At 42.9% G+C, this 16,352-nt stretch overlaps 1 protein-coding gene across 1 annotated transcript in view; it reads left to right on the forward strand.

Annotated features, from left to right (window-relative positions):
• Window positions 1-5,283: 5,283 nt before the first annotated feature.
• The window catches only part of ANKDD1B (ankyrin repeat and death domain containing 1B), a 54,286-nt gene continuing 43,217 nt past the window's right edge, over window positions 5,284-16,352 (forward strand). Inside the window, 3 exon segments of the mRNA XM_024732801.1 lie at window positions 5,284-5,473; window positions 12,770-12,873; window positions 15,558-15,643. Of these exon segments, the coding sequence (XP_024588569.1) occupies window positions 5,284-5,473; window positions 12,770-12,873; window positions 15,558-15,643 (380 nt within the window).

Consider the following 16,352-nt stretch of genomic DNA (forward strand, 5'->3'; position numbering starts at 1 on the left):
AAATTGTCCCTTTCTTAAAAGTCATCTCAAAATACAGTTTTTTTCCTGGCAGAGCCATAACTGATACAATGTCTTGGGAAAACAATTGAACATGTTTTTTAGAAAGCATGTGCAAGAATGCACATAGCAGCACTGTAATAGCCAAAAAATGGAAATAAACCAAATATTCAGCACTGGTAGAATGGTTAGAGTCTACCATTGTATATTCACGTAGATTCAAACAGTAGAATTCTACACAGTGGTGAAAATGAAGGAAATAGCTAATCAGAAGGTGGATGAATATCACAAACATAACGTGGAGCAAAAGAAGCAAATCACAGAAGGATGCCATCGGCATGATTCCGTTTATATAGTTCAAAACAGTGTATATTGCTTTAAGGATGTATTCATATGAGATCAAATTATTAAGAGAAGCAAGTATATTATTGTCCCCAGAGTTAGAATAATGACTTCCTCTGTGGGGAGGAAAGGGAATGTGATTGAGAAATGGCACATGGAGCTGCTGGGATGCTGACAGTCTTCTATTGTCTTGGGTGGTGACTGCATGGATGTTTATTTTTAAAATATTATTTAAACTGTATGTATGTATTTTATAGATTCTTGTTCATATGTGGCCTATATCATGATAAAAAGTAACACAAAAAAAATGGCAGGAACCGCTTTCCTTAGTAAGGTGATGTTCTCCTTCATCTCTGCAGGCTACTAGCTTCAACAGAGAAAAAGTACATTTCTCTTTGCTAGGACTTTGCTGAACACAGCAAGAAGGAGTCATCCCATGACAACATTTTGAGTTTTTCTCCTAATGTTTCCCCTAATGCTACAGCCTCAATCAGCATTTGGTCTGCTCTCCAAAGTCAAATTGCCGAAGTTGACAATTTGACCAAATATTTTATCAACTCCAGACAAGTCACCAGCTTCCCAACCTGTGATATATATCACCACTCCTCAAAGCCCCTCCCTCAAACAATCTTTGCTAGGACTTTGCTGAACACAGCAAGGAGTCATCCCATGACAACATTTTGAGTTTTTCTCCTAATGTTTCCCCTAATGCTACAGCCTCAATCAGCATTTGGTCTGCTCTCCAAAGTCAAATTGCCGAAGTTGACAATTTGACCAAATATTTTATCAACTCCAGACAAGTCACCAGCTTCCCAACCTGTGATATATATCACCACTCCTCAAAGCCCCTCCCTCAAACACTAAGCCAATTCTGTATATTAGATTTTGTTATTTTCAGCACCCTGCTTTCTGTATCACTTCAGAATTTTACTTCAGCTGTGAATTACAGAGACCCAATCAGTGTCTTAAAAAAAAAAAAATCAGTTCTAGTGTTCCCACAAAACACAAATTTCATTGGTTAACTTTAGCTCGATAGTTCAAAGATGGGTTCACAGTCTGATTTTCTTGGCCTCACATGGCCAACTTCTGGCCGCAAGATGGATGGACTTTTCTATATCCAGCCTTACACATGAGTTCCAGGTAGGAAGATGAGGAAGTAAAAAGGACAAAAGGGCAAGTCTGTCCCATTTTAAAGAACTTTCTTGGAAGCCCCACATAACAATTTCCACTTCCATCTCATTGACCAAACAGTGTCATGTGGCTTCCCCATATTAAAGGGAACCTGGAAATGTAGTTTTTAGCTGGCTACGTTGCTACACCCAAACAAAATCAGGTTCTGTTAGTAAATTGTGCCTCACCTATTAAAAAAAACTATATAACTTTATTATCAGATGATGTGTTTGTCCACATCTTTAAAAATCTACATTTAGGACTTCCCTGGTGGTTCAGTGGTTAAGAGTCATGCTCCCACTGCAGGGAGCATGGGTTCAATCCCTGGTCAGGGAAGATCCCACATGCTGTGCAGCGCAGCCAAAAAAAATCTACATTTAATTAAAAAGTTCAATAAGGTTATGGCTACAAAATCAATGTACAAAATCAGTAGCATTCCTGTACAACAGTAATAACCAATTAGAAAATATAAAAATCTCTTTCATGACAACAATCTATAAGGGCCTAAAGGGGCAGCGGGTTGTCGGGGGGGCGGGGCGGGTAGCTACCGCCTGCCAATGCAGGGTACACGGGTTCGTGCTCCGGTCTGGGAAGATCCCACATGCCGCGGAGCGGCTGGGCCCGTGAGCTATGGCCGCTGAGCCTGCGTGTCTGGAGCCTGTGCTCCGCAATGGGAGAGGCCACAACAGTGAGAGGCCTGCGTACCGCAAAAAAAAAAAAAGTGCAAGTACTTCAGAACTACAAAATATTATTGAAAGACAAGCAGTCTGAGTAAATTAAAAGAATAATCCTATTTATGAATAGGAAGAATAACTATCTTAAAGATAACTCTTCTCCCCTAATTATTCTATAAGTTCAATAAAATTCAAAACAAAACTTCTCATGGTTTTTCTTGGAAGTTGTTAAGTAGATCGTAAATTTTATATGGAAGAGCAAAGGCCCAAGAAAAATAAGGTAGAAGGACAGGCCCTATTACATAGCAAGATTCATTATAAAGCTGTAGTAATTAATACCGTACACTAATAGAGTAGTATTGGCCTGGGTATGGACATTTTAGACAGCTCAGTACAAAAAGTATTTACTATTTAATAAATAGTGCCTAAACTCTGACCTTCCGACTGATTTCTCAGCTTCTCCTGCTCTAAACCATTTTGTGCATTTTTTGCACATTAGCTATAATGTTTTCATAACGTCACTCGTATTAGAAACAAAACAAAAAAAGATTTCAAAGCTCTCAATTCTGTCCAGGATCAGTGGGAGCTGAGAAGGGGACTGATTTTCAGCGTATGATGATTTCTATGGTGCAAATACCATGACAGATTTCAAGCTATTGACACGATGTCAACCAGTTCACAAAGTTCCTGAAAATTTAACAGTTGGCTCTTGGGTGCCAGCACAAGCGAGTTCCCAAAAATCAGTGTTCATGGTGCACACCAAATACTGGCTTGGCATTCGAGCCCGGTCAAGTCACACTGCATAGCTTGCAGTTTCCTGAATTAACCAAGCTATTTCTCCCTTCTGGTGTCGTGCTCAGTTGCTCCCTCTGCCCAGAATGTGCTTCCTGAATGCCCCTTTGCCCTCTCCATACACAGTAACCATACACAGCTATTCATCTTTCAACTCATCCCAAGGACCACCTTCAAGAAAGGCTCTCTGTCCCATAGGAAAACTGATTAGTCTCTCCTTTGTGCTCCTGTTTCTCTATGAAGACACTGAAACATTCTTTGTTGTGGCTTTGCTGCGGTCTCTCCCTTCTAGGTTGTAGGCTGCTAGAGATGCTGGATTGTCTTTCAATGATCTCTGAATTATAAGTGTGAAGTGTAAAGCCCAGCACTCAGTAGGTGTTAACTATCATTTGTTGACCCATAAATGAATGAATAATGTTTGCCCAAGGACTGGTGTCTATTACTGTCATACTAATTTTCTCTGTGAAGACAGGGTGGCCGACATAGATGGCTGCACTCAAGCTGGGCCCTAAGGATGGGCATTCTGGAAAGAGAGAATTGTACTTCTTTCCCTTTATTGGGTAATTGCTTGCTTTATAAATGTTTTATTGCTGTGTTCTTTTGGGGTCGCTTGGAAATATTTGGAAAAAGGCTCAAAATATGACTATTAATCTAGGGCTAAAAAAAATGATTTTTGAGGAAATATTCCATTTTGAAAATCACACCTGGTGCCTGCTGTCTGCTTTCTTTTTTTTTTTCGTAAGTAATCTCCCCTTTGTTTTTTGGCCATGCCTTGTGGGATGTGACATCTTAGTTCCCCAACCAGGGATTGAACTTGTGCCCCCTGCAGTGGAAGGGTGGAGTCTTAACCACTGGACCACCAGGGAAGTCCCAGTAATGTTCCATTTTGAAAAGCAGTAATACATTTGAGCATACCTGGTGCTGGTAGGGCTCTAGTGAACATCACAGAGAGGTGGTGTTTATACCCCTAAAGCAAAAGCTGTATTTTTGTTGAATCATTAAGGGATAATCACTTTTGCTTTGTAATACATAATTGGATTAACAGTTGTTTAATAAAAACTCAAATGATATTATGGTGAGTATTGAAAACATGATTCCATTTATTAAATTGTATATTGGACTGCTCCCCTTACAAGTGTGAGGTAATTTATTTTCTAATTATTGCTGTCTACAAAAGGCTCAGGGAGACAGAAGATAATTCAGAGGCAAATAGTTTTCGCACTTCCTTGTAATCGCAGTCTCTTAAGTTTGTTATGATTTCAAACCCATATATACCTACATATACATATGCATAGATGTGCATACACCATATATATATGTGTGTATATACATACTACACACACATACACACAACCTCACCTGAACCCATATCTGTTACTGAATTCTGTCTACCCTTGTAGGGCCTGTTGAAAACATCCACTTCTTTGTATTCCTTTTGTCAAATCCCCAACAGTTGCCTAATCTCTGGCCTTCCAACTTATTTCTCAGCTTTCATCAGTTTCTCTCCCTTCTCTAAACCATTCTGTGCATTTTTATAGACAAGGCTTTCCTAACATCACTCATATCCATCTGTGTGTACCAAAAAGGTGGGTCAGTTCTGGGGTCAGATCTAGTTCTATTTTATTAGGACTCAATTTTTTTTTCACTCATAGAATATGCTCAACTTCTAATTTAACTTCTGAACCCATCCACAGGCATGAGATGTGCCATGGTTTTATTTGTTTGTAATCCATCAAACAGTGCTTATGTACTAGGGATTCAATGGAGATATCCTGGTTGTCCTTCAATATTCTACTTTTCTTCCATATTATTAGAATTTTAGCTAGGCACATGATTGCCCAGAATAATTTACTATATTTCATCAATTCTTTATTTTATAAACCACTAAGAAAGAAATAAAACCCAAGATGGGGAGTCCAGTAGGTTACCACTGCATTAAAATGGGGTACCAAGGTTTTCCATCTTCAGAGAGGCTATTGAGTCTTACTTTATTCTAGATATAATTCTGGAAGCCCATTTAAAAATGATTCAGTACTTAAGTTCCGATAGTGTTGGTCATCAAGCAAACCTCGACACTTCTCCCAACTGTACGAAGAACGGCCTAAGTGTACGCCGGTAGTTTTCTCAGAATGTTTTGCCTCGCGTGAACCCAGCCAAATCACGCCACACCTGAAGGCAGCCCCTTCCGGCCAGGGCTGGAGACCCGGGGCGAGCCGCCATTAGAAGCGCCCGCAGCCGAGAGCTGACCCGGTGGTGAGAGGCCCCGGGGGTGAGCGGCTTGGGGGGCCTGAGGGCCTCGGGGTCGGACATGGAGCCGGGTCGGCGCGTCCCGGGGCGCAGGGAAGCGGCAAGGGGTTTGCTGCTTGGCGAGGCTGCGGCCGCCAAGGGGTTGCGGGAGGACCTGAGGGGCGCGGCGGTCCGGCCCTGGAGAGGCCTGGCGCGGATCCCGAAGCAAGAGCGTCCGCGGCGCGAGGAGGCGGCGGCCGAGCACGAGTTCCGTGAGTCTGGGAACAAGGCCTGGAGACGCCGGCGCTGGCGGCGCCGCGCGGGCGCGGGGAGCTGGTTGAGCAGTGTGGGTGCAGCGCTCAGGCCGCGGCGGGAAGGGACCCGAGCGCATCCTCATCCCTGTGCCCTCTGAGGGCTAGTTTTCAGCTTTGGGATCCACCCCCACCGAAGTTTTGGCTCACATTTCTCAGGACGTTTTTTTCCGGTTAACCCTGCGCTGTGGGTGGAAGGAAAGTGTTACCCTTTCAAATTAAGGAAAAGAATTTTTCAAGAAATGATTAAGCCCTTTTACAAATAAGGAAAGAGGGTTTTCTTGTTTGTTTTGTTTTTTTGCGGTACGCGGGCCTCTCACTGTTGTGGCCTCACCCGTTGCGGAGCACAGGCTCCGGACGCGCAGGCTCAGCGGCCATGGCTCACGGGCCCAGCCGCTCCGCGGCATGTGGGATCTTCCCGGACCGGGGCACGAACCCGTGTACCCTGCATTGGCAGGCGGACTCTCAACCACTGCGCCACCAGGGAAGCCCTTATAAATTTATTCATTTATTTTTGGCTCTGTTGGGTCTTTGTTGCTGCACGCGGGCTTTCTCTAGTTGTGGAGAGCGGGGGCTACTCTTCGTTGCGGTGAATGCGGGTTTCTCATTGCGGTGGCTTCTCTTGTTGCGGGCTCTAGTCGTGCGGGCTTCAGTAGTTGTGGGTCACGGGCTCTAGAGCACAGGCTCAGGAGCTGTGGCGCACGCGCTTAGTTGCTCCGCAGCATGTGGGATCTTCCCGGACCAGGGCTCGAACCCGTGTCCCCTGCGTTGGCAGGCAGGTTCTTAACCAGTGTGCCACGCAGGAAGCCCGATGTTGAATTTTTTTAAATGCTTCTTCTAAATCAATTTAAATGATCATGTAGTTTTTCTTAGATTACATTGATTTTCAAATATGGAACCAGTTTTGGATTGTCAGGATAAACCCCACATAGTTATGGTGTATTATACTTTTTATATATGACTGGATTTGACTTGATAATGTTTGAGGAGTTTTGAATCTATGTTGTTGAGGGATATTTGTTTATAGTTTTCTGTTCTTGTAATGTCTTTGGTTTTAGAATCAAGGAAATGCTGATCTCGTAAGATGTGTTGGGAAGTGTTTCCTCCTCTTCTGTTTTCTGGAAGAGATGGTATAGACTTGATGTTATCCTTTAAATATTTGGTAGAATTCACCAGTGAAACTGTCTGGGTATGGGAATTTCTTTTTTGGAATTTTTAAAACTACAAAGCCCATTTCTTTAATAGTTATGGGATTATTCCAGTTATCTGTGTAATCTTGAGCGAATATTGGTAGTTTGTGGTTTTTGAGGAGTTGTTTCATTTCATCTAAGTTGTTGAATTTATGTGCATGGAGTTGTTCATAGTATTCTCTTTTTCATCTTTTAATGTCTGTGGAGACTGTAGTGCTCTGCTCTCTTTCATTCCTTACATTGGTAACACGTGTCTTCCCTCTTTTTTCTTAGTCTTGCTAGAGGTTTATTGATTTTATTGACGTCTTCAAAGAACCAGCTTTTGTTTTTATTGATTTTTCTCTATTGTTTTTCTGTTTTCAGTTTCATTGATTACTGCTTTTACCTTTGTTGTTTTTCTTCTGTCTGCTTGATTTAGGTTTATTTTGCTCTTCATTTTTTACTTTCTCAAGGTAGGAGCTTAGATTATTGACTTGAAGCCTTTCTTCTTTTCTGATAATTTAATCCTATAAGCTTTAGCTGCATCCCACACATTTTGATATATTTTATTTTTATTTTCATTCAGTTCAAAATATTTTCTAATTTCTCTTGAGATTTCCTCTTTGATCCATGGTCCAGATTTTTTTTTTTTTTTCAAAAATTGGAAGTTCTCATAGTACTTAGCCTATATTCCCTCCTGGCAGTATTCTTCTGGAAGTGATTGTGGTTACCCAACCCTTCCATCCAACCATTGAACAAATATTTATTGAACATCTACTAGCACTAGGCACTGGGATTACTTCAGCTTCCCCATGGATGTGTATTCAGGTGAAGGAAGCAGACAGTGAACAAGTATATATGTATTAAATGTCAAATAATATCAAATGATATGAAGAAAGAAAGGAATAGGGCATAGGGGTGGAGAATGACAGGGGAAAGAGGATTGGGTGGTCAGGCGTGGTTTTTCAGAGGTGGTACCATTTGAGGTACCACCTGAATGACATGAAAGAGGAAATCTGGACTTGTTTTTCTAGCTCAGCATGGCCCCCTCCTGTTCTGACCCTCTTTCCTCAAACTTGCTCTGCTACTGAAGGCATGGAGTGTTGTACCCCTAAAAGTTTAAGTGAATGATACAGCTCTGTGTAACCTGTTTTTGGTTTTAAAGTATGTCTCCTACACTAACCTAGATCTTTACCGCTACCAGTACCCTGCTACATCTTTTTTTTTTTTTTTTTTTTAATTTTGGCTGTGTTGGGTCTTCGTTTCTATGCAAGGGCTTTCTCTAGTTGCGGCGAGTGGGGGCCACTCTTCATCGCGGCACATGGGCCTCTCACTGTCGCGTCCTCTCTTGTTGCGGAGCACAGGCTCCAGACGTGCAGGCTCAGTAGTTGTGGCTCACGGGCCCAGTTGCTCCGCAGCATATGGGATCCTCCCAGACCAGGGCTCGAACCCATGTCCCCTGCACCACAGGCAGATTCTCAACCACTGCGCCACCAGGGAAGCCCTAACCTGTTTTTTTTTTGACTGAACATTTAACCTTTACTTGATTTTATCCATTACATTTTTAACGCATATATATTAAAGTACTCTTCTGAATATTATTTAGTAAACTGATATGTTTATGATTTTGTCTGGGCCATTTTCTCGACTCTGTCACTTATTACCCAGAAGGTAGATGGTGGTGTGTTGGTAAGGGTCTAACTACCAGCTCTCTGGGAGAAGAAGTTCTGATTTGTAGTGTTTTCCAATTTCCTTTGTGTAATGCTTCCACTGTGACTAATTTCAAGCTACAAGGTGATGTCACTGGACACAGAGTTGAGAAGAGTTACACACAGCTGGTTCTTATTAGCCTGTACAAGCTAGCTCCTTCACACCACTGAAGGAAGGTTTTATAATCTGTTTTATAGGTTGGGATATTAAAATTAAGAATTGTTACAGGGTTACACAATTAGTAAGCCGTGGGCCAGTCAGTGAACATTTTCAGCCCCTAGATATTCTGATGTAATTGGCTTGGACCAGGAGTTTTTTATGGTGTTTTTGTTTGTTTGTTTTTGCTGTACGCGGGCCTCTCACTGCTGTGGCCTCTCCCGTTGCGGAGCACAGGCTCCGGATGCGCAGGCTCAGCGGCCATGGCTCACGGGCCCAGCCGCTCCGCAGCATGTGGGATCCTCTCGGACCAGGGCACGAACCCGCGTCCCCTGCATCGGCAGGAGGACTCTCAACCACTGCGCCACCAGGGAAGCCCTATGGTGCTTTTTAATTGTCTTAGAAACTTCCTTAAAATTAAATTTTTAAAAATATTTATTTATTTATGGCTGCATTGGGTCTTAGTTGTGGCGTACAGGCTTCTCTCTAGTTGTGGCACGCAAGCTCCAGAGTGCGTGGGCTCCGTAGTTGCGGCACAGCGTGTGGGATCTTAGGTCCCCAACCAGGGATTGAACCCGCATCCCCTGCATTGGAAGGCGGTTTCTTAACCACTGGACCACCAGGGAAGTCCCTTAATTTTCCTTATCGATATGGTAGAAAAGGGGCAAGATACTCAACTTCAGGGACAGACTAGAATCCATGTGTCATATTTCCGGGCACAGTAAGGTCTTGACTTGCTATTTCAGGGATATACCAAAGAGGGATAAGGACCTGGAAATAGAACCCCCCTCCCATTGGATTAATACACTGGGGCAAGGAGCTGTGGCCAGGCTGTGTACGAACCAGGAGAAGGAGCTGAGAGGAGTCCGGCCTAACCAGAGGAATCTGTTAGCTAAAGCGTGTGGCCAGTGGGCAGTTTGGACCTCTACTTCAGCAGTACACTCCCATACTGACACCCTGGACACAGGCAGTGACTGGAAGCTTGGGCTTTGAATTCAGGCTGCCTAGGACAATTCTATCATTTATTATCTTTAAGGCATGAGCAAGTGGTTTAACTTCTCTAAGCCTCGGTTTCCCCATCTGTAAGATGGGGGTAATAACGTCTGTTCCATCAGGTTGTTAGTTTTATAAAATCCCTAGGGTGCTCCAACATTTGGAGATCGAGCAGAGGAGGAAGAACCAGTGAAAGAGACTGGGAAGCAACAAGTGGCCTAACAGAAGCCTGGAGGAAAACGTGTTAGAAGGAGAATGTGGTCCTCTGTGTCAGATCTGCCAGGAGCTCAGTGCACATGACGGAGGAGTGATGACTGGATTTTAGCAAGATGGAATGACCCTGATAAGAGCAGTTTTGGTGGAGCAATAGGCATGATGTCTGATTAGCATAGGTTGAGATGAGATGGTGAGATGAGTACATGGAGACATCATTATAGAACATCATTATAGAACACTTCTAAGAAGTTTGAGGGTAATGGGAATTGAGAAGTGGAATGGCAGTTGGAAAGGAATGTGAAGTTAAGGGATTTTTTTTTTTTTTACATGAGAGGTATTATAGCACCTCTGTGTATGTTGAAGGGAACAGTCCACTGGAGAGACATTGAATGATGCAGAGGAGAAAGAGGATAATTTCCAGGAGATAGATGAAATAATTGAAAAGATGAGAAGGGATGGGATCTAGATCCCAAGTGGAGAGGTTGGCCTTGGGAAGGCACAGGGATGCTTCACTGATTGTAACAGTAATAAAAACAGAGAGTGTGGGTATAAATGAAGTTAGGTAGATTGGTTGACTTTTAGCTGTCCAGGTATAGAAATGGAGCAGATAGCAGTTGGGTTTAATCTCAGAATTTGGATTCTGCCAACTAGTCGGATGAAGGAAGTGAGTGGTGAGGGAGGCAAATGTGTTTGCACGGAAGTGGTTCAAAGATGAACCATAGGATCTAAACTGGGTGAGGAGGGAAGTAAGGGCCTATGGGATGGATAATATAAAAAGACGGTGAGAAGCGTAGAATGGAGGACTTGATGAGGTCGCAAAATTTCTGGACTGGGAAGACTAGAGCAGGTGAGCTGAATGGATGAGTCCATGATCAGAGAATGGGATTCTTGAAGATGTCAGAGGTAGTGTAGTTATTGTTGCAGGAAGGAGAGTAAGGCGCGGGAGGATGTTCACATCCCAGGTCACGTCCGAGACCCTGGGATGGCTGCCAAGTGTGGGTTCTTGGCTTTGCGCAGGAAAGAATTCAAGAGCGAGCCATGGTAAAGTGAAAGACGGTTTATTCAGGGAGATGCACACTCCATAGACAGAGTGTGGGGCATCTTGGAAGGCAAGAGGCACCAGGGTATGGGCTTGTCCGTTTTTATAGGGCTGGGTAATTTCATAGGCTAATGAGTGGGAGGAGCATTCCAGCTATTTTGGGGAAGGGGTGGGGATTTCCAGGAATTGGGCCACCACTCACTTTTTGACCTTTATGGTCGGCCTTGGAACTGTCAAGGCACCTGTGGGTGTCTCATTTAGCGGTGCTGATGTGTTACTATGAGCTGAGCATATACTGAGGCTCAAGGTCTAGTGGAAGTCAACTCATCTGCCATCTTGGACCTATTTGGTTCTAATCAGTTTATGTCTTGTCCTCAGGCTATGTCATTCTTTTAGAGATTGTGCCCTGCCCCCTTCCTGTCTCATTATGTGTAGTGATGATAGTCATGTCAAACGTATGACTCTGAAATTAGGTGGCTGAGGTCAGGTGGAGGAAAAGATTATTGGAGGTGAGGGGGCTAGGGAACTGAGAGACCAAGGTGTTGGATTAATCATCTGCCTGGATGTTGAAGTTGCTTAGAGTGGTAGCAAGAGTAGCAGTATTGGGCTGGCCAAAAAGTTCGTTTGGATTTTTCCATACAATGGCATGGAAAAACCCAAATGAACTTTTTGGCCAACCCAATGGGAAGAGCCAAGCGATAGAATGAATGTGTATGTCTCCCAGGAAGATACTCCCTGGTCTTTGACTGGACTTGGAAGCATGCTGAAAAGTCCTTGGCAGATGCTAGGGAAACTACTCAACAACACATCTATAGGGACTTCCGTGGTGGCACAGTGGTTAAGAATCCGCCTGCCAATGCAGGGTACACGGGTTCGAGCCCTGGTGCGGGAAGAGCCCACATGCTGCGGAGCAACTAAGCCCGTGCACCACAGCTACTGAGCCTACACTCTAGAGCCAGCAAGCCACAACTACTGAAGCCTGCATGCCTAGAGCCCGTGCTCTGCAACAAGAGAAGACAACGCAATGAGAAGCCCACACACTGCAACGAAGAGTAGCCCCCTCTCGCCACAACTAGAGAAAAGCCTGCACGCAGCAACAAAGACCCAATGCAGCCAAAAAAAAAAAAAAAAAAACTATAAAACCTCTCTTAGGTCCTTTCTTTTTGGAGATGGTCAATTGCTGATTTCACATCATCCCAATTCTGAGTTTATTCCCCAATGTTGTGATTGTCCTCTGAGAGCTTTCCAGCTTCTTTACATTACAAAAGAACAACAACAAACCAACAACAAACAAACAAACAACTCAGTAAATCCTGGAATCTCCTCTAGGCTATTTAATAAAACCTGCCATCTGAATATGTATTTGTGTGTGACATATAATGTTCATAGTGTATAGTAATGTTAATGTTTATAGTTAAAAGTGTGAATCCACTTTTATCTCCTTTCATATAAATGAGAATAAAACAGGTTCATCCCTTTTAGCCTTCGTTCATGTATATTTATATGATGTGCTGCATTTTAAGGTTCTGTTTCTGCAGGTCTGGCATCTGCAAAGGGTTCTGCAGACAACAGTTTTATCTCTGTAAGCTTGCATGGAGTATTTGGGCTCCTCCCTGAGTAATCTTGTACAAACGTCTTATAAACAACACCCCCTGAGAAGTCAATGGCCACCCTCTGACCTCCTAGAGCTAGATACTGCATTGCTGACTTCAGGGTGGTCCTTTGGAATAATGTTTTGCTTGGGACCAGGAAGATTTTTAAGGCTGTGAAAACACTTGCAGCATGAGGAGAAAGTGGAATCTTGATAATACAGCTTTATGAAATACTGAAGCAAAGTTCCCACGTCCAGAATAGCAGAATGCGAAAGGCTCAAGCCTGCTGTTTCAAGTTTTTAGTTCCAAGGTTTGCCACACGAGGTTTGCTTTCTCTTCAGCCCTCTTAAATTCCCTGTCATGCTTGCTTGCTTGCTTTTAGTGCTGCCAAATGAGAGAAGCTTCCAGAATGCTGCTAAAAGCAATAATTTGGAGCTTAGGGAGAAGCTATTTGAAAAGAAGGTTAACATGAATGCTGCGAACAATGTGAGTAGAAATCACAGATGTGACAAGTGACAGTGGTGTGGGTTTACACAGTCCAACTGAAATAAAAATAAAAGTGATTCTGCTAAATGAGATGAGGGAGAGCTCCGTTGCTGGCAATTCCGTAATGTTTAAGCCAAAGGTGGAATCAAGCAGTGGAAGAGGCTCTGGGTGTTTTAACTGATCTATTCCAAGGGGAAGCGTCCAGGGTCTTTATGTGCAGCTGTACTAAGTCTGTGGGTGGACAGTGAAGCCAACTGTCAAGGTTATGGGCCTGGACTTGGTCCTGGATCATAGTCTGTGGATCACTTTGGCCTCAAACATTCTGGAAAGGCAGAACATCTTTTGCTACATGGTTCATCATTGTTTTCTCGCCAGTGATGTCCTTTATGGTTGGGGCCTTGCAAATTTAAAATCCAATGGAGAGTATGGGTTTGCATTTTATTGCTTCTGAAATATAGTTCATCTGCATGTTGGGCAGTGAGGCCTCTTCTGAAACCTGGCTCTCACTTGTTCTTCAAGTGCCTGGGTTTAGGGGAGAGGTCCCACTGCCAGACATGGATTTCCTACTGCTTGCTTCTGTGGCGATTTCCTGACAGCCCCACCAGGCAGGGTTTATCAAAGTGAACAGACTGGGGGGGCTGTGTCAATTGTTTAGGACAATTTGTGGGGATGGCAGAGGTGGATGTAATGCAAATGAAGCATAAACTTTAAGACACCTGCTTGCACAGACTCTTTCCAAGGCACTGGGAGGACTCTAGCAGTGTGTTCCATTGTTATATGATTTTGTAAAATCTGAAAAAGTAAGAAATTTTAACTGTAATCCGTTAAGCTTTCTGACTCTGGCTTTAAAGAGGGCTCCCAAAGAGTGTAAACTTGACGTTCCACAAAACCTGGATCTATCCCAGGCAATGAGGTCATAAAAACTGAGGTCATGCATCATGTGCAGTGGAAGGGTGTTTAACAGTTGTGCATGTGTGTGTGTGAGGGGATCTGTGTTTATGTGTATGTGGGAGTTTATGTGTCTGTGTACATTGTGTATGTGTACATGTGTATGTCTGATGTGTTACCTGTGTATACCATATTCATTGTCCACAGACATCCTAGAGAGAGTAGAAAAATAGCAAATTTTTACAGCATAACAATTTTAGGAACAAAAAAAAAAAAAGGAAGGGAATCAAGAAAGGAAGGGAGCAAAAATTAAAGAAATAAGCAAGGATCTTTTAAGGTAATATCTAGATTAATTGTTGAATAAGTAAAGCAATAATCATTTTTCCAAGCAGCAGGAAATAGATTCTCCAGTGTACTTTTATAACCATTTGAAAATTTTTTCCATATAACTTTCTGATATTTTAAACCATATTTTTATATTAAAGTACTTAGAGAGATAGTACACTTAAACTTACAGTCAGTGTAGCAAGTTATTGTAAACTCCTGATGAATTATATTATGCTTTCTAATGACATCTCTTTTAGTCCTGTTTACAGCAAATTGTTGGCATGGTTACTTGTAGAGTTCCTTAAAATCTGTGATGACAGAAATGAAAAAACATCGAAGTGGTTTTATTGAATTATCTTGGATGGTATTTTGATTTGCATCCTTATTCACGAATAAAGTTAAAGGGGAGTTTATAAGCCCAAATTTGACATACTAGGACATAGCTCTAGACTGCAGAAAATAGCAAGGGTAACTCAAATTTAGTTTATCACCGATTTAGCTACCAAGGAAATCAGATTAAACAGTTCTCAATTTTTGCAATAAATTATTTATGAGAAACAGGATAGTAAATTCTTTGGAAGCAAGATCAGTATCTAGAATGTGGGAAATATGACATGTGTTTTAGTTACAAGCAAAACATCCATTGTCTGAAGCATGTCAGACTGTCTCTAGACATCCTGGGAGCACCAAGTTGGCTTTTCTTTGAAGCAGAAGATATTTATAGCTTTCTTTCTCTCTGTGTGTCTTTTCTTCCTCCCACCTTCCTCCTTCCCTCCCCCCCCCCGCACCTCCCTCTCCCTCTCTCTTCCTTCCTTCCTTCCTTCCTTCCTTCCTTCCGTCTCTTTCTTGATTTGTTTGCTTCAGTAAAATTTACAGTCCAAAAATTACAGAGGAAAGAACCATATATGGATTGAACTTCTAGGAAGATTTTTTGTTATGTATTATCAACATGTCCTACCATTATTAATGATTGCATACCAGAGAAATACAGCTTTTACTCTCTAGTTGAAATCCATACAATCAGTCATAGGTTACGCAGTGGATTTCAGCTTGAGGCATATCCTCCAGTTGATTGCTAAATTCTCTATTATCTAACAGTAGAGAAATGCAAGATTATGCTGGATACAGTTCTCACTACTTTCAAAGGCTAGGCAAATAGTAGATAAATAATCAAAACACAAGCACCTGATAGAAAATTATGGCCGTTCAAGAACCAGGAATCTTGGGCTTCCCTGGTGGCGCAGTGGTTGAGAGTCCGCCTGCCAATGCAGGGGACACGGGTTCGTGCCCCGGTCCGGGAAGATCCCACATGCCGCAGAGGGGCTGGGCCCGTGAGCCGTGAGCCGTGGCCGCTGAGCCTGCGCGTCCGGAGCCTGTGCTCTGCGATGGGAGAGGCCACAACAGTGAGAGGCCTGCGTACTGCAAAAAAAGAACCAGGAATCTTAAGAAGGCTAAGTAGTGTTCCTCAGATGAACCGCACAGCCCTGCCTTTTGCAGTGGGGACAGGTCATTTGTCTGCAGTAGATTTCTTGCTGAATCACAAGGCCAGGGGGCTGTTGCTGGTGAGGCAACCTCGTCTTCGTTGGGGAGAATGGATTGGAGCATAACCAACGTAAGGGGAAAATCTGGCCGCTTGGGTTATCTTTACTGTACCTACACACAAAATATTTCCATTGGCAGTGTTCATTTTGGAAAGATCTATTTAGAGAATACGCATATTATGTGCTTTTTGTATTTGATAGTCACCAATTGTTTACCCACTACCTATAGGATTTACGCTTTTACTTATTTTCCCATATTGACCTTATGGCCAGTAGCATGCCTTTGTAAGAATAAAATGGTTGCCTAGAGTGTAACTGGGGGCATAGAAGACAGAAGCTAACGGGACTCAGGGACATTAAATCTGGAATTTTCCCTGTGAACTCTGATAAATAAATAAGGCGTATTAAACGCATACTGTGTACCAGGCACCAGTCTCAGGACTTTGATATTTAGTGCCCCCAGCCTTGTGAGAAAAGTATTGCTATAATGTCCAATTTACAGATGAGGGGCCTGAGACAAAGAGAGCTTAAGTATCTTGCCCCCAAAATTACATCTAAGAAGGAGTGGAGGCAGGATTTGAACCTGGCTTATCTGATTCCAGAGACCATGGCCTTAGCCACATATCACCTTGATGATTTATCTGCCTAGACATCAAAATCCACCCTAAAGATTTTCCATGTACTTTTCCCAACTTCGTTTAATACTTTACCATGGAACAAGGA

This window comes from Neophocaena asiaeorientalis, unplaced genomic scaffold (genome assembly GCF_003031525.2).
Source record: "Neophocaena asiaeorientalis asiaeorientalis breed wild unplaced genomic scaffold, Neophocaena_asiaeorientalis_V1.1 scaffold515, whole genome shotgun sequence".
NCBI classification, from domain to species: domain Eukaryota; kingdom Metazoa; phylum Chordata; class Mammalia; order Artiodactyla; family Phocoenidae; genus Neophocaena; species Neophocaena asiaeorientalis.